A 24593-nucleotide genomic window follows, 5' to 3' on the forward strand; every position below is an offset into this window, starting at 1 on the left:
ATATATATATATATTTCTGTTGGAATTCTTTTATATTGGTTTGTGTTGAGATAGTATAATAATGGAATTCATTTTCATTTGAATTACTTAAAATGAGCTACTGTAACACACACTGAGAAAAGATGAAGAATATATGAAAACTGGCAATGAATGGTCCTTACATGTCTAGTAATAAAATTGTAAGATATTGATTCAAAGAGAATTAAATTTCATTAATTGCCTCATCTAATAGACATGATGTAGGGTGCTTTCCATGTATTTAATTTAGTACCCTTAAAATAAAGGTGTTAATTTTATGTTACCAAAGCTAAACGATTTTATGAATATTTTGCAATCTGAACTAAAAATAAAATCATTAACCATTGACCTAAGAATAAAATTACAAGACCAAAAGTAAAATGAAACTATGATGTTTACAGAATTAGGAAAAGCTTTCAATATGGCTGTGTGAGGACAATTTTGTAATCCTTAATGTCACAAATGCAGATATTCACATAATAAACCTTCAGATACCATCTATATGAGATAAAGAAAGTGTGTATTTTAAATAGATACATACATGAAACTTCCAGTTAAGACTAACATGGTTAGTCTGAAAATGAGGGTCCAGCATTTTATTCCTCCTCAGACAATATATCCCTATTTGGAGAAATTTATTCTGAATTTAAAGTTTGCAATAACATTTTAGTTTTTCTATGCATATTGAAAATGTCCATCAAGGATTTTTAGAGTATTTGAAATATTTCACTATTTCTCAACGTATTTCAACTCGTTCAATTTTTCTGTCTTTCTCGAGGGCATATATGTCAACACCAGTTTATTTTCCAGCCCAGGGTACACATGGTTCTTGTGTTCCAAGTTCCTTCAACCTAAACACAATACACCAAGGGCAAAGCTTTGTAACAGCTGACACTTAAGAAACATCTGACACTGAAATTCACAGCCTCAGTGTGGATGCCATTAATTTCCTCACCAAGAAGGATAAACCAATAAAGTTTTCAATACAAAAAAATGTTTAAAGAATGCCTACATTTTTCAAACACTACCTTTTCTTACAAAGTTGTATATAGATTTCATAGCTTATATATCTGATATACAATTACAATGAAACAGCAGTCAATACAGTAAACACATATTTGACCTGAGGTATCAACCCGTGTATCTTCCATGGATTATCAGTTTTCAGAAACCTAGAACACACGGAGCTGCACTCCACACTAAACTGCTGAAGAGATGGTAACAGTACCTTAGGACTCGCCAGGCACCTCAGGTTGTCACTGCGACATCAGTGATAGTTCAGTAGAGCTGATGAAGTGCAAAAGTCAGTTTAACAGAATTCTGAATAACAGAATTGACTATTATTATCCAGGATAGACATGAGCTAGATTGCAAACAAACAAAATCACATACCTTTGATTTTAGAACATGTAAATGCAGTTAACCAGAAGAGTTTTTGTTTTTTTGAATGTCAGGTTTTTTTTTTGGTTAGGATTTTTGTTTTATTTTGAGAGAAGTAAGTTCAGAAGGCAGCTAATTTCTCCTTTTCTATTAAATCAATGAGTGATCAGAAATCTGTCCATAAACATTAAAGAACGCTAGAACTAGTTTGGCTCAGTGGATAGAGCACTGGCCCGCGGACGGAAAGGTCCTGAGTTTGATTCCGGTCAAGGGCATGTACTTTGGTTGCAGGCACATCCCTGGTAGGGAGTGTGCAGGAGGCAGCTGGTTGATGTTTCTCTCTCATCAATGTTTCTAGCTCTCTATCCCTCTCCCTTTCACTCTGTAAAAGATCAATAAAATATATTTAAAAAAAAAACAAAACACCAAAAAACATTAAAGACCATGAAAAGTGTTATTTCTACTATGCACTTGGAAACCGGAACACTTTAGGTAAGTTTCAATGCATAAAACGTGTGTTCTGGTAGTAATTCCTGAGGTCTTAATGTTTTATTTTCTAGGAAAGTAATCCCCTCCCCCCTTCTTATTCTTCCAAAACACTTACAGATAAAATATACAGAAAACATGGTCAGGGTGAGATTCAACAGAAAGAGACAATCTACCACTTATTGTGGTAGGATATGTATATTTTCAAAAAGGTTTGCAACTAACTATAATTTCCTTAAAAAGCTGGAAAGTGCTAAATTTCAAGACGGTGATTATTATAACTCATTCAGGTTTTCCACAAAGATTCTTTTAGTTCTTTCCAAATAGTTTGTGGAAAACCCAACCTTTGGGAATTAAACATTTGAGAGAAAAAAAAGTGTTTCCTTTACTTAAGGTATAAAATATTTCCCTCCTCCATTTCCCCCTTTTTATTTGGTAATAAGCTTCTATGATATGTCAATAAATTATAATTATAATCCATAGCTCTTCATGGACACATATTTCTTTACATTCTAACACAACAGGAACAGATGTCCAGAGCAGGCCAATTCTCTTTAACATTCTACCCTTCAGCTACCATCCAGTTTAGCTAAATGAAGTTGGAAGGGGAGGGAAAGCATCAGTGATCTCACTTCTCAGTTTCAATAATTTGAAACTATGACTCATCAGAGAATGACTGGTACTCTGCTTATCAGCACACAGTTACCTATTAATTACTATGAAACCAAGACTAGCAGCCAATGAAATGAAGAGCCACCTGGCCAGGCCAAATATACTGTGACCAGAAGAAAGAGATTTCAAGTTTGCAGAAGTGAGAAAACAACAGAAGTCTTCTAGAAGATGATCAAAACCTTGATTTTTTTTTCTCCAAAGATGATGGCCAAAAATGAAGGCATTTTTTTTTTAAATTTGGCCTTATATCTAAATTACTAGGTAGAACCTTTAAAATGTCAGCTTTCCTAATAGTTCTGCAGCTATATTGCTTCTCCTCTTCCAGTGTCTCTGAATGTTTGTAGAGACTTTGTAGAGACTTTGATCATTCATGAGTCCTGCTAAACAAGGTAATGTCCTCCTCATATCCCGAGGTTAAAGAGTCTATATTCTCTAGTAAGACATACTTGTTGTCTTCATTGCCATTCAGAGAGGGGGCTTCTTTCTGAGTGGTGGATGTCAGGTCACTCCAGGTGATGTCCGTGTTTTTAAAAGCATGTAGAAGAAAGATGCCGTTGATGATGGTGAAGAACCCACTCAGGGTCCCGATGATATCTCCAGCTGTCATGCCATACCATTCTTGGAACAAGATGGCGGAGCACGTCACTACCATGGACGTAAAGAACACATAGTAAATGGGAGTCACAAGAGAGGTGTTAAAGGTGTCCAGGGCCTTGTTGAGATAGTTAATCTGTGTCGTCACTGAAAGCACAAGCACAGCCAGCAAAACAAAGACCAAGGGATTCTTGTACACTGGCTTCCATTCCAATAGTTCTTTAATGGCAATTCCCAGGCCCTTCACAGAAGACACTGAAAATGCTCCGATCAACGAGCAGATGGAAATGTAGACTAAGATGTTGGTCTGTCCTTTCTTGGGAGCCACGATCAAAATCAGCACCAAGGCGATCAGGATAACGATCACAGCAAAGGAAATGAATCCTGTTAGGAAGAGAAAAGAATCAGACTTCAGAAAATGCTCAGAATATCATGTCTTTGTGAAATATTATTAGTCAGGAGTTTAGGAGCACAGGTGTTTTAGAAAGAGAAGTGAGATTAAATGAAAAAAAAAAACAAAAAAAAACCAACAACACTGGACTGCATAGCTGTTTATATTTTACAATGGACTTTCCCAAACATGTCATTGGAATCTCAAAGAAAATACTGTGAGGCATGGAAGATACTGCCTGATTGACTTTTTATTTTTAGAGGAGTGGCCAAATTTGGGGTGGAGTATAAGTCTTTAGCCTCTCCTTTCACCATGTCTTCATTTCATTGTGTAGAGGGAAAGCATGAACACAAAAGTAAGTTGTGTTACCTTGTCAGAAGACTTGTAATACTCAGTGAAACTTAACTGTGTCTCTCAAGGCATGAGTTGGATTGGAGGAAGCCTATTGCAATATTATTACAAATTCATTTGATGAAGAGAGAAAGTGGAGCAGAATGTGAGTGTTTCTTTTGGTTGAAGCACAGACCTGGGTCTCTCAATTTCATTTCCATTTCACGCAATGAAGCAACTTCCTCTTCCTGTGGGGCGTGGATCACCATCACAGTCGACCCCAATATACTTAATATGCAGCCTATTTTCCCATGAATGTTCAAGTGCTCATTTAAAAAATAGGAAGATAATATTGCACTGTTGGGAGAAGAAAAAGAAATCACTCTTATTCAGTTATCTTTTGATTCCATAGCAGTTCAGAAGTCACCCTGTGGCACAAGCCACTGTATCCCAATCAACTGATCTGAATGTGCTATGTGACACGGAAAACCCGGATTAGTTTTAAAACACAGAAACGATGGTCGATCCTATCTGCTTAATTGCTTTTATATCTAAAGAATTAAAAGACATTCTATACCCCTCTAAACTTTCCATGACCTCTAAAGAGGGCCCACTCAATTCATTTTTCAACTTTTCCACCTTCTCCATCTTATTGGCATGGTACACTTAGAAGACACATGTTCATGAAAACTTCAAAGAAAGAACTATGCTTAAAGATTGACTCTGCTCAGGACTGATATTTAGCTAGAACACATAAGTACAATCATATAGGTTGTCAAAATATTGAAATATCTTCTTACCAGCTGCTCCTGCCCTGATACTTTCACCTACCAAATGCTCCCACTACTTTGGTTGCCATGGTTTCAGGCAATTCCAGGTTAGCGACACCATGGACACCAGACCGTGCCATCCTGCTGCCTCACCAGTCGGTATGCTGTGGCTCCTGCACACCAGCCTCCTTCCTGATACCCTGGCATTCCCATCAGGATATTACCCAGTACCCATTTGCACTCAAGACTGGTCAGTTATCAGGTGTTTCCTAAGAGTCGCCTTGCTGTAGTCACTTGTGAGGTCTTCACCCTCAGCAAAAACATAGCTGTCCTTCATTGTATAGACAGGGTTCTAGGGCTTTATGGGCACTGACTCACTGAGTTCTCAAAACAGTCCCACAAAGAAGGTGGGAAGAAGTGAGTAGGCCTAGTCTAAACCTTTCTACCAGAGGTTGATAATGAATGGAGATAAAAGGAAAAGAAAAAGAAAACAAACAAAATAGTTGCTTAGCTACAAAATAAAGAGTTCCTGGGCTCATGGGACACATCCATTTGGGATCATAAGAAAGACTAACCCAGAAGGATTAGATCCCCATCCTATGAACGGGAAATTTTTCCTGTTCCCAGCACTAAGAGAAACAGAGACCTCCAAACAGAAGTATCAAGTCGTAGATGCAAGACTTTCAGCAAGAGTTGAAATTTAACCCAAACACTAGGCTTCTTAAAAGTCCTCTAATAGCAATGGTCATTAACCGCTATGACAACAGAGAGGATTAAAAGGGCTGTGGCAATTTGTTCAGGTGAGAGAGAGAGAGAGAAAGAGAGAGAGAGAGAGAGAGAGAGAGAGAGAGAGAGAGAGAGAGAGAGAGAGAGGGAGACAGACAAACTGCTTCGTTGAATCGTCACAAGCATAACACACAATTACTTTGTTAGCAGCAAACCAAGCTCACTCTCATAGGTTTTCTAAAAAACAATAAGGCAGACTATTCCCTATTTCTCCTACACTTTATTGTGTAGTCTTCTCAAATTCTGTGATTTCTAGATTTTGTTTTGCGATGTGCTTAGCAATATATTTCTTGTGGGTTAAGCTTATCATGGTTTTCAAATCCCTATAGAAGCCACACTCTTCATGGCTCACGTACCTGATGAGAACGCTCAGCGCGCCCAGTGGCGTGACCAACGTGGCAGGTGCAAAAGCGTAAGCCGCAAAGTTTGCAGCTTCTCCTGCTCCCACTGGAAAGCAAGCAGCAGTGTTAATATAAAAGACGGACTTTTTGTCAGGAGAGAAAAACAAATGACAGATGCAAAGCCGTGGACTATGATCCCACAGACACTCATAAGTTGAACAAAAAAGAAGAATGAACTCTTTTTAGGGAGGGAGGGGGAAGATTGGTCATAGGGATGCAGTTAAGCCATAATTACCTGGTCATAAAAGCTCAACAAACACAAAAGGGGGTGATGGATACACGTTTTAAATGACTTTCAATAAAGATTTTAGTTACTTCAGTACCAGAAACGTACATGGTCTCTGATGAAATCTAGTAGAGGTGGCTTTGGAGTAAGCAGAGAATTATTCTGTTTGCTCAAGAATACTTACTGGTATGCAAATTAACAATAAAGCAACTCCTAAAATTGGAATGCCCAGTGGAGATCTACTGCCTAGGCAGGGGACAGCCAGACATGCCCACCACAGGCCCAGGTAGCCAGGCTTCTTTTTAGGTCATTGCAGATGACCTAAAGAATGTAACACTATCTTAGTAGCTCAGGGAGATCCAAGCACCCGTTTTAAAGTCATAATAATGTGCTCCAGCAACCCCTTTCTTAGCCGAGGAACTCTAAACTCCCGTGAGCTACTGTGATGCAAATGGCTTCTAGAGTGAGAGAAAACCCCTTTAAGAGCTGGATCCTCTATTTGGGGCCAAATTATTCTCATGGGTCCCAGCTGAACACTGAACACTTGCCCACGGAATGTAGTATTTCACGCTGGCCAACTACGCAAAAATAAACTTATTGTAGAGAAAGTTCTGGAACAGATGAAAGACACCAGCATACTTTTTCTTTTCTCCTCTGGCTGCTAGGCTCCAGCCCCGTGCCCCCAGCCAAATGTACAGGAGTACTTAGCTTTAGGAAAACATCATAAGACAAATAGAAATAATTAGGAGACTCCTCTCATAAGAAGAGTAATGGCAATTTTCTTAGAAAATATTTTTTTTATTATTGATTTTTTATAGAAAGGAATGGAGAGGGATAGAGAGTTAGAAACATCGATGAGAGAGAAATATCGATCAGCTGCTTCCTGCACACCTCCTACTGGGGATGTGCCCGCAACCAAGGTACATGCCCTTGACCGGAATCGAACCTGGGACCTTTCAGTCCACAGGCTGACACTCTATCCACTGAGCCAAACCAGTTTTGGCAGAATCTTAAGCTTTCTTGAATACTTTATATTTTTATCTTTATACAATAGATGACTTTTCAAGAAGATAAAGGGCTGTGCGAATTTATTTTCATTCATCATCTTTTTAGATTCTGCCGTTTGTTTAAAGTATTCTAATTCTTTCCTATAACAGGATCTCACAGATATAGCAATAGTACAGGAAAATAAATGGAAGTTTTAAGGTTCCTGGCTACAGATGCAGATGACTAGCAACTGGTGTGAAACTACAACGTATGAGGCCCTTTCTTTGGAAGTCTTAGGTTTGGGGTTTAAGAAAGTTCAGAGGCATGAGGAGGAAGGTTGAAATCTGCAGAGGGGCCTGAGGGAGGTAAATGCCTTCTATTTGGACATCACTTTGGCGTTTAGAAAGAGCTTTCAGATGCTACAGAGTCCCGTTTAATTTTCAGCACATTTAGGAGGAAGAGGAGTGCCGACAACCGCCATCTCTCTCTCTCTTAGTGATTTTTAACCTTTTTCATCTCCTGGCACACATAAACTAATTGCTAAAATTCTTCAGTACACCCAGACACATCTATTTTTTGCCCGTCTGACAGAGAAAATAGGTATAATTTTGATTCATTCACACCAAATGGCTATTGTTGTGTAGATTGTTGTCATTTTTTTTATTTATTTCTTTGACACCCTAAGCCTTAGTAAGGGAAAGGAGGTCAGCACCCCTGACTAAATGGTCAGGTACTGGCTGTTTTAAAAATTCTTGTGGCACACCGGGTGAAAATCACTGTTCTATTTGTTTAGTTGCTAAGCAGCCAGAGGAGACTTGAATTTATCTATGTTTTGATCCTGGCCAGGAAAATGTACCCATTCCTTAGAAAACATGCAGCTAGAATAGTCCCAAATTTTAATTCGGAACTGGGAAAATGTGGAGGGAAAGCATTCTCTTCAATTATTATGGAGAACAGAATAAGAGAAAGAGAAGTCCATGATAAAATATAATACCTTAAATGTTAACTTTTCCCTTTGCATTCCAAGACAGTATTGAGAACAAGGGAGTGGGGAAGAAGAGTAAAAATAAACTCTAAATAAATATGACTTATTTTATAGATAAGGCAATATGTTATATTTGCAAAAGTTGCTAGACTAAATGCCATCCTTACCAGGCAGTTAAATCAATCAATTTTATTTTATTTTATTTATTTATTGTATTTATTAAATATATTTTATTGATTTTATACAGAGAGGAAGGGAGAGAGATAGAGAGTTAGAAACATCGATAAGAGAGTCATCAATCAGCTGCCTCTTGCATACCCCCCACTGGGGACATGCCTGCAGCCAAGGTACATGCCCTTGACCGGAATCAAACCCGGGACCCTTCAGTCCCCAAGCTGATGCTCTATCCATTGAGCCAAACCGGTCTCGGCCTAAATCAATCAATTTTAAATAATTCCATGTAATCTATTTGTCATTTTGCAAGCAAACATTATTTCAGCATTAAGGACTTACTTGAGAGTAATCCTGCCCACCAGAGCCATTCCTTGAGGTAAGAGTGTCCACCTTGACCTAGGAAAATAATAAAAACGAAAAATAAGTTATTTAAAAAAATATTTTTATTGATTTCAGAAAGGGAGAGGGAGAGAGAGAAACATCAGTGATGAGAGAGAATCATTGTACAGCACAACCTTTTTTGAGGATAGAGCCTGTATGTGCCCTGACTAGGAATCAAACCATGACCTCCTGGTTCATAAGTTAACGCTCAACCACTGAGCCACACTGGCTGGGCAAAATTAAGTTCTAACGTGAAAGAAGGTTTGGAGAATTGACTTCTAGGTACTGGAAGATTAGGGCCATGTCAGTATACTTAGTCTTTTAGCCTAATTATGTGGCCATTTCCAAAGATTCTCTAACACTTTCTATTATATTTTGCAATATTTTACCCAAGTCATTTTCTTTCTAGTTCAGGTGTTCAGTTAAAGGTGTTGCCATATAGATTTTTTTTTTTCAATATAGGTCATCTCTTTCTTTGCAGTGTTTCCCAAAGTGTGGTACACGTACCCCCAGGGGTACGGGAAGAGTTTGGTGGGGGTACGCGTTGCACCGGAGTTCGGTGGGGATAGGCACTGCACTGTGCTTAGCTGCGCCTAATTCTACGTTCTCATGAGTACGAGGGGTACTCAGCGTTATGAAAATTATAGAAGGGGTACACATATGTCAAAAGTTTGGGAAACACTGCTTTATAGAATAGTTCCTTCCTTTATCTCTATGCTTAGAAAGGCCTTCTTTTATGTTTTTATGTTTTTAATTTAACTCTAAACTATGTATTATTTATTTTGATGAATGGTATAGAGTAGAACTTTTATATTTTCCTCCTCTAATTTTTGTCAATTGTCTCAATACTTTTTATTGAATAATACATCCTTTTTCCAGTGGCTCAAAATGCCACTTAAAAAAAAATCATACATTAAATTGTTGTATGTACTTGGGTCCCCTTATACATTATTAATTATCTTTTATTGTTTTGTCTTTTTAAATTAAGATAGCACCATCACATATTCTATTTTCTGGTGGTATAAATCTCCCCTCAATAGTATGCTTTCATAAATCTGTTTGCACAATTTACAATTATTTATTTTTACATGTGAACTTTAGAATAATATTTAGCTCTGTTACAATGTTATTCTTGATAAGAATGAATAGGAAATTCATGGTTTATGAAGGATAGCCAAGCAGAACTACTTAGCATGTGAAATGTCAGTATTATTAGCAACCTAATCCTATGACTATCCATTTGATTTAACCAATGTTTATTGGGTGGCAAACACTATGCTAGGGAAGGCTCCTGTTCTTGTGAATCTACTATTTTAAAAAATATATATTTTATTGAGTTTTTACAGAGAGGAAAAGAGAGGGATCGAAAGTTAGAAACATCAATCAGCTGCCTCTTGCATACCCCCTACTGGGGATGTGCCCGCAACCAATGTACATGCCCTTGACAGGAATCGAACCTGGGACCTTTCAGTCCGCAGGCCAACGCTCTATCCACTGAGCCAAACTGGTTTCAGCATGAATCTACTATTAATAAAGAAGTAAACCCATTGACAACAAGTACATAAACAATAAATGTACAAGAACAAGCTATTCTAGGTACAATGAAGGAAACCATCGGTGCAAGGACAGAGCAGGCTGGTGTGGGAGACCTGCCTAGTGAGAATGGTCAAGGAAAGCCCCTTTGGGGTGAAGGTATTTAAGCTGAGATCTCAAGGAGGAGTCAGCCAAATGAAGGGCAGGGGGATAAGAGTTCCAGGCTGAGGTGGGAAAGAACTTGGTACATTCCAGGAACCAGAGAAAAGTAGGTGTCTGGGAGCGTAGCCGAAGATGAATCTGGGGAGGTAGCGAGAGCTAATTCATGCAGGCGGTCCGAGTCTGTGGGAAGATGTTAGATTGTATCCCGAGCACAGGATCTGACTTTGTCTCCTGAAACTGCAGAATAAAGCTATGGAAAGAACAATCCGCAGTACACTCCAAACCTCTGGAAACAAGAATTTCAGACTTTCCCTAAAGGAGGCACAGCTGGTTCAATCCTGGAAACGGCTGAGGAAAGAAATGCAACCAATGGAGATAGAAGCTACAATGAACAGACAGTAGTAGGATGATGCCACAGTAGGATTATTTCTGCAGTTAGCAACTTGAATGCGTTAGCTGCACCCATTTCTTACCAGCTCTAGTGACGCCCTTGTTGGCCAGTTGCAAAAGGCCCTTCTTTTTCAGTATGAAGCTGGAGCCAATAAAAATACTGGAACTTACTGCCAGGCCCAGGCCCACATAAAGGCTGTATTTGTTTTCTACGTTTGCGGAAATGCTCAAGTTGGTTAGGCTGGCGTTCGGGTCCCTGTAGAGGACAGGCGAAGCCAGCAGCTGTGACACGTTGGTGATCTCACACCAAGCCTGGGAGGAGTTTGGACAGACCAAAGACAGCATGTAGCCTGGAACAAAAGGAAAGAAGAAAATGTCAGCAAACGAAAGGGAGGTGCATTCGTGTTCACTCCGCTTCTGCAAGAAAGAGAAACTCGAGTGTTTAGCACTGAAACTCCGTTTTCTGTTGCAGGAAGGGAAGTGCCCAGAAGGTGGTCCTCAGGCCCACGCACCTGCTTGATTTGACGGACACCGGTTCTTAAAAAAATATATAAATTTGTTTAGCTTTTATCCTTTAAATAGGAGAGATTGGGCATCAGGGTCTGGATTCCTCTTATAAACTGGAAACTTTTGGCAAAGATTGGTTCTTTGTTCTAGAAAAGCAGTAACCTGCTCCAGAAATTCATCACAGTTCTCTCCCCAATACACACACACACACACACACACACACACACACACACACACTTCTCTCCTTCTCAGTGTGTCAGTCTGTCTCCTGGAAAGCAGTGTCTGTGACACCTGAATGTAGGGAAAGCGAACAGCAACCCATTGGTCCGGAATTCACCACCTTACAAGAATTTAACGCATTCGGTGGGGTATGAATTGTGCACTTCAAAAAATGTGTTTAAAAAATGGGTTCCATTTTCTTTACCACATTTTCTGAAGGGAATGATTTTTCAGGCCCACTAACTCACCTTCCCCTAAATAAAAAAGAATCTAAGAGAAAAATGATTCCACCATCTTTAGGCTTTACTTTAGAACTAGAGGCCTGCTGCAAAAAATTAGTGCCGGGGGTCGGGGGGGAGGGGAGAGGGGAGGAGAAGGAAGGAGGCAGAGAATGTGTCCCTCAGCCTGGCCTGTGCCTCTTGCAATCCAGGACCCCTCAGGGATGTCTGACTGCTGATTTAGGCCCGATCCACAGGGATCAGACCTAAATTGGTAGTCAGACATCTCTCTCGCAATCCAGGACTGCTCATCCTAACAGCTCGCCTGCCTGCCTGCCTGCCTCTAACTGCTCACCTGCGGCCTGCCTGCTCAGGGCACATCATAGCAACCAGTCGTTCTGTCCATTCTGCCTTAATGGTCATATATATATATATATATTTGAACCATGTAAAGTTACTGAACACAACCCATTATTATTGAAAGAAGTTTTTAGGGGTACAATAGTCAGGTTTAGGGAGTCTTAGAAATTAGGGGGCTCAGGGGGAAGGGAGGCACAAATGGTAGGTAACTTGAAGCTGGCAAAAGGCATAAATTCACAAAGAACAGAATACGGGGAGAGGAAGACACCCATTCGCAGAAAATAAGGGCAAAGACATAGGGAGTGGAGAAACAAAGAGAGAAAGAGGAAAACAGATTTTCACAAGGTGTAGAGATTTCCTCCACTGAAGGGGGGACAGAAAAAGAGGATCCCCACGCAGAGTTTGAGCTTGGTAGCTGCTATAGTGACCAATAAGAAGGGAGCATCAACAGACAAAGAACTGCAGCCTTTATAAGCCTTAGGAAATAGTGGACTACCCCTATGGGGACCCCCTCTCCACATGGGAGTCTGTACTTGTTCCCAATAAATTTCCAGCTTTTCATATATCACCTTTTGTCCGTGGTTTCATTCTTCGAATCTACCAGTACAAGAACCCAGGAAAGAAGTCACCTTTGCATGCTGCCCAGAAAAAACTACATGTTTCCGTTTGGCTTCCACATTTCATTATATAAGTACCTTGGAATTTTAAGGCTAAACACCAAAACAATAAATGAAAACATTTTACACTATATTGCAAACTTTTTGTAATCTGTACTCCACTTGAAAAGCTGTCAACAGGTGATTAGATTTTAGATTTTTTTTAACTATCTCCTCAACTTTTTTTTCATTATAAAGTCATATTTCCTCATTTTGAATGACCCTAAATAAAAAAGGGCAACAAAAAATTAATCACGTAACAATTTTAGAATTGAATAAAAAAAAATCAGTTTTATGTCTCACAAATCTTAAGAATGCATAACAAATTAAAAATAAAAACAAAACCAAAATCAGTTTGATCAAATGATGTCTTACCAACAAAACTTTAATAATTGGATGGATGTTTCCCTGTCAAATATTATAAAGAAATCTGAATTTTATCACATATAAAGTTATGAAGCAACAAAGAATCTAGGTCTATAAAAAGGTAAAAAAAAAAAAATGTGAATTTAAGCTTTCCATGATTATTATTTCATTTATTTCTGCAACTTGAAGATGAATCAACTTTGATTCAGAGATAGAGTATAGATTCTGAGACCAAACTTATATTCTGATAAAAATTGTATAATTTCAAAGATATTCTACTTCATTGACAAATTTTCAGTCAGGTTGTCTTACTAAGAACTGCAGTAAATTTTCAGACAAACTAAAACTGTTCTGGGCACTGTTCATTTCCTTTAAACCCCAAGAATGAAAAGTAGTTTTTAATAGTAAAAATTTCAATTGGTTTAATTCATGAGAAAACATGTAATTGACTTTCTAGTAGATTCCATGGCTACATTACTGTGTAGAAACATAACCATTCCAAAACTTCATCTCTGAAAACAGTGTGGGTGGATCTCATTCCAGGGAAACAATATTCTTTTTAAGCTGTTGACACAGCAAAATGTTTCGACATTTTAGGGGGTGTGGGGGCAGAGGGTGATAAGGGAGAGCAAATAATCTTGGTTGCATTTTGTAAGTTCTCATTGTAAGTGGCAGGCGTTAATGCTGCATGTTTTATGGCAGGCCAAATAATAAAAATCTTGTTTAGTGACTGACCTTAGAACTTCACTTATTTTATGTTTTGGGTGTATGTTAAGGAGAGAGACTGCAGCAGATGTGACTGAAGGCGGGAGGAAGGGAGTGGATGGTGAGTTGGTGGGTGTGGAGTGGAGAGCAGCAGGGGAGAGAAGGGTGAAACAGGATGTGTGGGCAGGAACTTTGGAGTGTTCCCCCAGAGGAATCAGAAAAATCTCCATATCAGAGTTGGCTTTTTAAGATGTGTGTGAGCAAAGTAATTATAGGGAGAATTTAATCCAAATTTTATTTGATGCAGAAAGAGAAAGTCTATTACATTCATTATTTTTCATTTTAATAGACATTGTCAATAGCCCTCCAAAGTGACTGTACCGACTTATACTCCTGCCGGCAAGGAGCAACACTTTGGTGGTGTTATTACTTGGTTTTCTAAATATTTTGTAATTAATATTTATTTATTTTTAAATATATATATTTTTTTGTTTTTTTACAGAGATGAAGAGAGAGGGATAGAGAATTAAAAAATCCATGAGAGAGAATCATTAATCAGCCGCCTCTTGCACACCCCCCACTGAGATGTGCCCGCAACCAAGGTACATGCCCTTGACTGGAATAGAGCCTGGGACCTTTAAGTCTGAAGGCCAATGCTCTATCCACTGAGCCAAACCGGAGATAAATATTTATCTCTAAAGTAATTAATATTTAGAAAATATGTCGTTATAAAGAAAAACAATTCAATAGACACTAATGAATCAACCACCCAATTTAAGAAATAAAACAGCACCCCTTAGACGTAACAACCATCCTGATTCTTCTTTGCTTAAAAAGTTTTCCCTGTGAGATTATATTTTCAAATAATAAATTTAGTTTTGCCTGTTTTTGCACAATATAATCATTCTGTATGTATTCTCTGGTGACTTGCTTGTTTTTGAGATTGATGTAGATGCATGTGGGTCTGACATTTCCCCACTGTTCTATGGGTCCCACTGTATGACTATCTCACAATTAATTTTTGTTTTATTGTTGATGAACATCTGGGTAATTTGCACTGCTTTTGATTTTACAAACAGTACTGATAATTTCTCAACTATGTTGAAACATATGTACTTGACATATGACAATTGTTGATGCTACAAAAATAGCAGTTTCATATGGTTCAACTTAATATATATCTTCTATGTATAGGTGTGAGAGTTTACTTACACACACACACAATTTAATAACTTAAAAGCAATATTACATTTCCTATAGGAATATATGCCTTTTCCCTTAAGCTCTATTACTATCTGTAATTAGGGGCAAGTTGAGTAATCAATCACTCTTAGCTTCAGTTTCCTTATCTCTAAAATGAGGGCATTTGACTTGATTCTGAAGATGCCTTCTGTCATTTGGGGGTTTGATCATAAGCTATCTTTGTTCCCAGAATAATTTATTGATGATCCTGGTAGCTCATAAATGTTGCCAATGGACCAGCTCTAAACTCACAGGCACTTGTAGTTGGAAGGCATTTTTAAAGAAACTAATTGCCAGGATATGAAGTGACTTGTCAAAATCCTGTCACTATCCAAACCAAGACCAAGAAGCTAAACTATAATAATGTTTCTAAAGTGAGAGAAAGAGAGAGAGAGAGAGAGAGAGAGAGAGAGAGAGAGAGAGAGAGAGAGAGAGAGAGAGACAGACCAATGCAGCACCAATTGCGAGCCAGAGGGGAACAGAAGTTGTGCTGGGCTCATGTACTGCAGCTCTGGGTCCTGACCTCCTCCTAGGCCTGGTGGGGACAAGTGTGTGGCTGTGGCCCCAGAGGCTGCACTTCTGCAGTGAGATGGAGCTGAGTCACCTGGTCAGGGGTGAGGCATCGGGCATGGCGTACCTGGGGGCAGTTCTTTTTTCCCCTCAAGTAAACCTTGCTGCTAGACCTCAAATCCTCCTATGTGTGCATTCCTCAAATGCATGTTCTGTGATACCATGGAATGATCCTAGTTCCTCTGGCAATACCACAGAGAGACAAATCCAGATGGACATGTAGCCTGATGCAGAGACACCCAGCTGAATCCAGTCTATATTAGTCAACTATCTGCTTAACTACAGACACATTAGCACTAGACAGGGTGAGGCAAAGCAGTTTTACCATTGTGAGTATGGAAAATAGAGTTTATTATTGTATTATTATTTATTAATCATTGTACTGTTTTCCATATGAACAACTGTAAACCTACTTTTGCCTCACCCGGTATGTTGTTATTTTAGCCATTGAGTTGTAGGTTGTGTAGCAATAGCTAACTGATACACCTACCTATTCTTACTAGCAAAGTAAAGAATGAATGAAATTTCTTGGTATCTCTACATTTATTCTGCAGATAAAAATTTTTTAAATATATTTTATTGATTTTTTTTTACAGAGAGGAAGGGAGAGGGATAGAGAGCTAGAAATATCGATGAGAGAAAGACATCAATCAGCTGCCTCTTGCACACCCCCCACTGGGGATGTGCCTGCAACCAAGGTATGTGCCCTTGACCGGAATCAAACCTGGGACCTTTCAGTCCGCAGACTGATGTTCTATCCACTGAGCCAAACAGGTTTCGGGTGCAGATAACATTTTTTATTGAGTGTCTATTATCTGTCAGGCATTTACTAGAAGCTGGGGATGCAACAGTGAACAAAAGAACATTCCTACTCTCTTATAATCATTCTAATGAGAGGAGAATAAGATAGACAAACTAATAAGTACATAATATGTTGAGTGCCATGGAAAGTAGTTAAAGCAGCATAAAGAAATACTTTTTTTAAAAAAACAACATTAGCCAAAACTGGTTTGGCTCAGTGGATAGAGCATCAGCCTGCAGACTGAAAGGTCCCAGGTTTGATTCCGGTCAAGGGCATGTACCTTGGCTGTGGGCTCCTCCCCAGTGGGGGGTGTGCAGGAGGCAGCTGATCAATGTTTCTCTCTCATCGATGTTTCTAAGTCTCTATCTCTCCCCTTTCCTCTCTGTAAAAAAATCAATAAAATATATTTAAAAAACAAACAAACAAACAAACAAAACAACAACAACATTAAGTGGAAAACCTCTCTGTTAAGTGTAAATGCAAAAATCTTAAGAGGGGAGTTTGCTTGACAGGTGGGAGGGACTACAAACAGACAGGCTGGCCGGGCTGAGAGATTAGGTTGAAGGATAGCAGAGGACAAGATCAGGTGAAAGGAGCCTTTAAATAGGTAGGTTCGATGTTGTCATTTCGCTTTCCCAAATTCTACAATGGCTTCTCTCCTCCTTCAGAAAAAATATCCAAAATTCCCACCACAGTTCACAAGGTTCTTCAGAATCCTGCCTCCAGCTACCTCTGCAACCTCATTCCCTACTGTTATTTTTTTTTCCTCTGTTCCTTTCTTAGGCTAAGTTCCTTCTCACCTTGAAACTTTTAAGTACCCCTTACTTAGCCTGAGTAGTGAAGCAGTAGCTGGCTGACGAGGAGCTACCTCCTTAGAGAGATCTTCAAAGCCTTCCCAATCTAAAGGAACTTCTCAGTCATGTTCCATCTTATCACCCTACTTAATCCTGCCAACCAAACTTCTTACAGTTCAATTATGGTTTTATATGTAACAGTATTGTATATCCGTAAAGCTTTTTCATTAATTCATTCAAGAAAATAGTTGTTGGCAGAAACCGGTTTGGCTCAGTGGGAGAGCGTTGGTCCGCGGACTGAAAGGTCCCAGGTTCGATTCCGGTCGAGGGCATGTACATCGGTTGCGGGCACATCCCGGGTAGGGGGTGTGCAGGAGGCAGCTGGTTGATGTTTTTCTCTCTTATCGACGTTTCTAGCTCTCTATCTCTCTCCCTTCCTCTCTATAAGAAATCAATAAAATATATATATATTTTTTAAAAAAGAAAATAGTTGTTGAACACCTACCACATAAACATATGTTAGGTATTCATTTATTCAACACGTAGCGAATTCTTACCGAGCACTTCCTGTGTGCCCTGCCCTGTTCCAGAAACCTGCAAGATAGTGATCAACAAGGCAGGTAAACAGGTTTCTGTTCTCCCAGAGCCGATGATTTTAGTGAGAGAACAAAGAACAGGAGTAAGGGAGCAGACTAGAATGAGTAATAATTTTGAGTAAATTCGGAAATCAAGTCATAGTAGACTACCTATCAACTCTGATAGGATGGGGAAGACGCCCATTATTTCAATGAATCAAAATGAAATTGAAAAGATACTATTGTTTTGTTTTGTTTTTTAATTTAAATACCTGTATCTTCCCACCGTCAGTGTGTTGGAAGCCAAGAATTCCAATCATAACTATCAGATTTCCTACATAAACTACTGTTTTCACTTTACAATCTGTATATTACTAAAGTCACTAAGTTGTTAAGATAAAATTCCCATAAAGTTAATAAATGATTAACGAATGAAGATGAAGGAAAAGAAACTAAGGACTAATATTGCAATAAGTGTGCATTTATATCAAGGTTCTTAAACCTTGATACAGTTCATATTAAATATTAAACTAAGCAATTAATAGCATATTGTTTTCTGAACAAACTTTAGTGGGAAATTTTTACGACCTTTAAGCATTTTTAAATTTCACCACTTCGAAAACCTGTGGAAGGCTGGGAAAACAACTTGTGCAAAAAATGTAAACTTCTAGTAAAAATATGAAGGAAGTCTGTTTTTGTTCAACATATAAGCCACTATATTTTACACCAAAAATACAGCTTGTCCTGATTATACAGGTTGTGTTCATTTGGTTAAATTTTGAGAAATGTTTACGACATGGATTTTTTTAAAGAACAAAATCTCAGAATCATTATACTTATACCACTGAACCAAGAGGCCAGAGAATGGAGATGGGCTCCTACAGAAAAAATAAAGGCCCAAGCCCTAACTGGTTTGGTTCAGTGGATTGAGTATCAGCCTGCAGACTGAAGGGTCCCAGGTTCGATTCAGGTCAAGAGCATGTACCTTGGTTGTAGGCATATCCCCAATGGGTGTGTGTGTGTGTGTGTGTGTGTGTGTGTGTGTGTAGCAGGAGGCAGCTGATCAATGCTTCTTTCTCATCGATCTAACTTATCTCTCTCCCTTCCTCTCTGTAAAAAATCAATAAAATATATATTTAAAAAATAAATAAAGGCCCAAATAATTTTGTCCTTAGTTTGATCACTAATTATGAAACCTTATTCAATTCTCTGGGCCTTGGTTTCTGTATCTGAAAAAGGATATAATGGTTGCCTAATAAAACTCACAGAATTTAACATGGGTGAGAGTAAACTGATATATTTTTATGTTAACCTGTTCTGAAAATTTAAGATTATATACATGAAAATGGGACACACGCTAAACAGTACATGAGAGATATAGCCAGTTCTTGAAGAAGTGCACATTCCTGAATTTTCTCCTCTCAAAACCACGAAGACAGGCTGCATCAATTCTAAATACCACCTGTCATCTGTCAGTCACTCTTCTGATTGGCTGCACCCTGGCTCACTCAGAGAAAATTGAAAACCACTGGGTCCCTCTCCACCTCCAATCCTTCCATTCTCAGGAAGATGCCCCGTCTTCCTTACAGCCCAGGCTTGCTGACCTTGGTGTACCCTAGCACCGTGATTGGCAAACTGTGGCTCGCGAGCCACATGCGGCTCTTTGGCCCCTGGAGTGTGGCTCTTCCACAAAATACCATGGCCTTGACGAGTCTATTTTGAAAAAGTGGCGTTAGAAGAAGTTTAAGTTTAAAAAATTTGGCTCTCCAAAGAAATTTCAATCGTTGTACTGTTGATATTTGGCTCTGTTGACTAATGAGTTTGCCGACCACTGACCTAGCACACACAGTCTTCGTGCGGTTGGTGCTTCACAGGTGATGGGTGTATTTCTTACATTCTATTTTCATTATGTCATACTCTCATGTTAATAAAGCTCTACTGGAGTCAAATTAAAATCTGTAAGGTAGGTGGCATAATGTAAAAATCCTGAATTTAAAAAAGTAACCTTCATATGTGTTTAAATTTATCTTTTTGAAATAATTTTGGATTAGAAGGCCTTTTAAAGGATCTATAGTGTTAAAAGTAAAAACTGCACTACGGGGTTAAATCCTTCTGCATGGAAGTACAACCGGAATGCTCTGTCCTCAGGTCTCATGATGGACTCCTTGTCATTTGGGTCTCAGTGCCTATGTGTCTCTCTCTAAGGAGTCTTTCCTGGATACCCAGTCTGAACATCCCAAGTTTCTCATTACATTATCCATGACACTCGTCACTCTTGTCCGTTTTTAGACGTTTGCTTCTTGCATAGTATCTGTCAAAAAACAGCTGCATAGGAGCAGAGACCTGGCCCTATAGTCTAGACCAGACTATCTTGCAAGTTCCTCTAACCCTAGGCAGATGCCTGGGACATGGGATTTGTTCAAATTGAGACTGGACTCCATGTCAGGCTTCCCATGTAATCCCACCTGCTTCTAGTCCTCACAACTGTAAACTGTAGGAATTACTCCCAATTTTTAGACGTAGAAAGACTCAAGGAGGCTTAACTCATATCCGAGAAGACCGTCTGATGCTCAAGTCTAACCCCTTCCCACCACTACTGACAAGGTGGATTCCCAATCTTTCCCACCCATCTCCCACACACCGATTGCCACAATTAACCACAGGTATTAAGCACTGCGCTGAAATATTTCTTCTTGGAGCTAAAGGTATTAGCAAAGCAGGAAAAATATCAGGAAGTTCAAACAAGCTGGTGTAGCCCACACACCCACCTTACGGATCCTTGGGTAAACAAGGGTGGAAGGGTTAGTAGCAATCTAACTTACTGGTTTAGGAATTATTTTGACAAAGGTCATACAACCTGACTATCTAGGAAATCTACATCCAGCTGCCATGGTAACTAACCGCTTCCAAAATCTCAGCTTTTCAAGCTTTTGTGAACGGTTCAGGCATTTCTCCTCTTTCTTGGTGATCCTTTTCTCTCTCTCACTATGGTTTTGACTTTTGACTAGTTCACGGCCTTAAAAACAAACAAACAAGCAAACAACAACAAACCTCTCCAAAATCAAGGAATAAGCTGGAGGGACCAAGAGGAGAGAAAACCGGGGAAGTAGCCAGCAGCAACTTTGGGAAAGGGATATATATATATATATATATATATATATATATATATAGTTCTTATCAGGCCCTTCACCGTCCTCTCTATTTATATTCTCATCAGATAAATGAAAAACTGCCTTGATGTGAAAACCCTCACAATTTCCAGCTGATACACTCTCTTCCTGTCGCACCCACACCCCACCACCCCCAATTTCAGTCCGGGTTCGGGGCTGTGACCCCCTGGGTGACTGCAGAAAGCCTGCGGGTGTTGTACAGACCTGGGGGTCAGGTAGGGGCTGAAGGCCCAGCCCTGCAAGCAGTGAGACCTACTCATGACTGCACCCCGTTCTCTTCTCCTCTCCCGTTGGGCTCTCCCTTAACGCAGCCAAGAAGTGACTGTACAAGGAGTCAGAGGAGAGACCACAGCGGGACGGGGGACTTCCCATCTCCGAGTCAGAGAGATGTGGGCGCCCCAGGCGGGTCCAGGGCGCCTGCCCAGGGTGCACGCAACACACAGGACTCGGGTCCCGGGCACGCCCTCTGGCCACTCACTGGACGATGTCGACAGAGGAGGACTCTAGAAGTGAGTCAGAGCCTTTCTCAGGCGAGACTTGGGAGTCTTCCCACAGCATCCTGACTGTCTCCGAAACAAGACTCAGCACAGTGTAATGCACAGGGACCTCCCTTCCCGACTGGGATGGGAGCCACGTCGGTCTTGTGTTCCACCGACTCGGGCATTCCCACCGAGGCTGGCACCTGGCTGGCACCTGGCTGGATACCGGCTGAGCGGCTGGATGAATGCACGCACGGTGAATGCATTAAGAGTAGGGGTATCCCTGTGGACTGAAAGGTCCCAGGTTCGATTCCGGTCAAGGGCAGCAGGTACCTTGGTTGCGGGCATATCCCCAGTAGGGAGTGTGCAAAAGGCAGCTGATCGATGATTCTCTCTCATCGATGTTTTTAACTCTCTATTCCTCTCCCTTTCTCTCTGTGAAAAATCAATAATATATATATATATTTTTTAAAAAGAGTAGAGGTATCCCGTCCGCGCCTCTGCAAGTACCCGGGACAGCCCATGGGATCTCATCGCCACCCCGAGGCCACCCCCCCCCCTCCCCGCTCGGCTCGGAGCAGACACTCACCTTCTCGGCAGGGCTCTCCGGGCGGCAGCCTCACCTCTCCCCCCATGGCCCCCAGGCAGGGCTCTCGGGGCGCGGGCGCTCGCTCCTCCGCCACCGCCTGGACCCGGCTCCCTGCGCGGGCGGGCTCAGCCCCTGGCGCTCTGGCCCCGCCCCCTGGAGGCCTCAACCAATGGGGGAGACTGGGCGGGACCTGTGGGTTAGCCACGCCCTCTACCTGCCGGGTTGGAGGGTGGTTCTCGGTGGGAAGGCGGCGGCCGCTGCCGCGTCTCCCAGTCGCTGGCGGGACGCGCCCCTTTGCCCGGCGGGAGCTGGGCGGTGAGAGGCATAGGCACACCCCGCGGAGCCCAGGCTTCTCTCCGAGCGTGGAGGCCGCCGGGCCAAGCCTCGGGGAGTCAGTGGAGTGCATGCACAGGCTGTGCAGGGGGGCCCCTTCTGGCTCGCCCCGAGGGGAAGTGCCTCCTGCTGCGGGGTTCTGAGCGCTCCCCGGCCCACGTTAGCGGCTCTGCAGGGCAGTGGCTGGCCGCTGGGATTGTGCGCTGATGGCCGTGCCAAAGTTTAACCTGGGCGCTTTGGTTTAACCTGGTACACCGCGCCTTTCCGTGCCGGTATCAGCCTCTCCCGCGCTCCTTCGACTTCGAACTTGGTCATCGAGTTATTTGCAATAAACCCCAAAGGAAAGGCAGCACTTCAAACAGAAACGATTGGTTCCTACAAAATAGTAATAGTTCACATTTGTGATATTAAATTTTTTTATTTTTATTTTACTGGCTGTTTTACAGAGAGGGAGAGGGACAGAGAGCCAGAAACATTGACCAGCTGTCTCCTGCACCTCCCCTCCCCCAACCAGGGATGTGCCCCAGCTGCCTCCTGCACACCCCCCCACCAGGGATGTGCCTGCAACCAAGGTACATGCCCTTGACAGGAATAGAACCTGGGACCACCCCCCCCCCCTCCCGCAGTCCACAGGCCAACACTATCCACTGAGCCAAACCGGTTTCAGCCATTTGTGATATTCATACTTTACCAGGCATGTGCAGGCACTTTACATGCATGAACTCAGTATATGTCACAACATCGTCTATTAACCCCTGGTTTACAGATGAGGGATCAGCACTAAAAAGGTTGGATCAACCAAGTAGGCAGTGGAAGGCTTCCAACAGGTCATGATGCAACAGGAGAGGATGACCATTCCTGAGGAAGCCCTCATCACAGGCCTTTGTGCTCCGGAATTCACCGCAGGAAAGGCTGCTCGCCTTGCCTTTGCCCTAGGTTGTCATTAACTTTATTACCCAAGAGTTTCAGAGCAGAGACCTCAGTCTTGCTTTTCTTGTTCTTCGGCTGATGAGAGAAGAGTTAACAACCGGTCACCATGCGGCACACAGGTTCACAGGTGGATGGCTTGGTGGAGAAGGCATAGCATGGGGAGGGGTACGGTGAACACTGGATGGGAGGGAGATTTATGGCAAACTTGGATAACAAGCCTTAAAACTTAGGTTTCTAGTTAAAGGTTTTAACATCAGATTTGAAGTTTTTACCTTCATCGAAGATTGGTGAGAACAGTGAACGTGTTGTGAAGTATTATTTATTGTATAGTTAACCAACACAAGTAGCATTTATGTGGGTAAGCACTATTCTAAACACTTTAAAAACATTTGCTTTTAAAATCATCACAATAGATACTTTATTAATCCCCCTTCTTCCTTACAGAGAGGAAAGGGAGGCAGACAGAGAGTGAGTCACTTGCCTATGGACAGATAGCTAATAGGTGGTGGAGCTGGGATGCTAACTAAAGAAATCTGGCTTCAGAGTCTGTGCTTTTACCCCATTTGCTAAATGGATATATATATTTTTAATTGGATATTTAAAAAACTAAGAATTACTGTTGCGGTGTTTTTTTTTAAATTGAATTCTGGCTTCTTAGTAGAGTCTATTTTATGTAGGAGGCACTTTGTGGTAATTCTTATTTGTTGGTTCTAGAAATAAAAAAACAAAAACACAGAAACATAAAAGTAAGCTTATCTAAGATCACTGTTTTCCCAGTTTAAATGTTGCTTATCAGAACTTTACAATATATTTCCCTTCACTACCTATTTTAGATGACGTTTGGATATTATGCGATTATAGCACCATAGACTGTCATTAATTTTGGAGACTTTTATTCCTGTTAGAAAGTATGGTGTTTATTTAACTAAAAGAAGAACATTAAAAAATCTACAAGGAGCCCCCTGCACAGTTCTGGGAAGATTCCTTTCTGACACATGAGGCCCTCTAAAACGTCCGCTCCTGTCTTACTGGTCTTGCAGACTCAGCAGTGATGGTCTAAATTAGGGGTGTCGAACTCAATCAGAGAAGGGGCCAAAATCTAAAATCCAGCCTAAATCGCGGGCCGAATGGTTTACTGAACAGTCATAAACTGTCAGTGTGATGGAAACGCAGCGGAGTGCAGTGATGACAGCGAGGTGTGGGCCACATTGCAAGGCCTGGCGGGACGGATTTGGCCCGCGGGGCTTGTGTTTGACACATGTGGTCTAAATAATGAACAAACGCTGAGGCCTCAAGGAACCAGGCCACAGGTTCTTTGAACAGTGCAGGGGTCTGATAGGGTCCCCGTGGGATAAGGCTTTAACCCTTCAGTTGCTAGATTGTGGAGAGGTCTAAGGTTCCTGGGGCAGGGA

General features: G+C 41.0%; 1 protein-coding gene across 1 annotated transcript; it reads right to left on the reverse strand.

The window, feature by feature from the left end:
* Positions 1-1916: 1916 nt before the first annotated feature.
* Positions 1917-22043, reverse strand: NIPAL1 (NIPA like domain containing 1). The gene is made up of 6 exons (XM_036417079.2): positions 21919-22043; positions 10750-11016; positions 8540-8596; positions 5784-5874; positions 4068-4228; positions 1917-3534 (listed from the first exon to the last, which is right to left on the reverse strand). The coding sequence occupies exons 1-6, from the start codon at positions 21962-21964 to the stop codon at positions 2921-2923; spliced, it is 1236 nt and encodes a 411-aa protein (XP_036272972.1). The 5' UTR covers positions 21965-22043; the 3' UTR covers positions 1917-2920.
* Positions 22044-24593: the final 2550 nt, after the last annotated feature.

This window comes from Pipistrellus kuhlii, unplaced genomic scaffold, assembly GCF_014108245.1.
Source record: "Pipistrellus kuhlii isolate mPipKuh1 unplaced genomic scaffold, mPipKuh1.p scaffold_m20_p_1, whole genome shotgun sequence".
In the NCBI taxonomy this organism is placed as follows: Eukaryota; Metazoa; Chordata; class Mammalia; order Chiroptera; family Vespertilionidae; genus Pipistrellus; species Pipistrellus kuhlii.

Excerpts from the sequence above, each read along its gene's own strand:
- NIPAL1 (XM_036417079.2), bottom strand. The coding sequence starts at position 21,964 with ATGGGGGGAGAGGTGAGGCTGCCGCCCGGAGAGCCCTGCCGAGAAG. Across the intron at positions 4,229-5,783 it reads GCGCTGAGCGTTCTCATCAG|TGCAATATTATCTTCCTATT; the intron begins GTACGTGAGCCA and ends TTCTCCCAACAG. Across the intron at positions 3,535-4,067 it reads AATGAAATTGAGAGACCCAG|GATTCATTTCCTTTGCTGTG; the intron begins GTCTGTGCTTCA and ends TCTTCCTAACAG.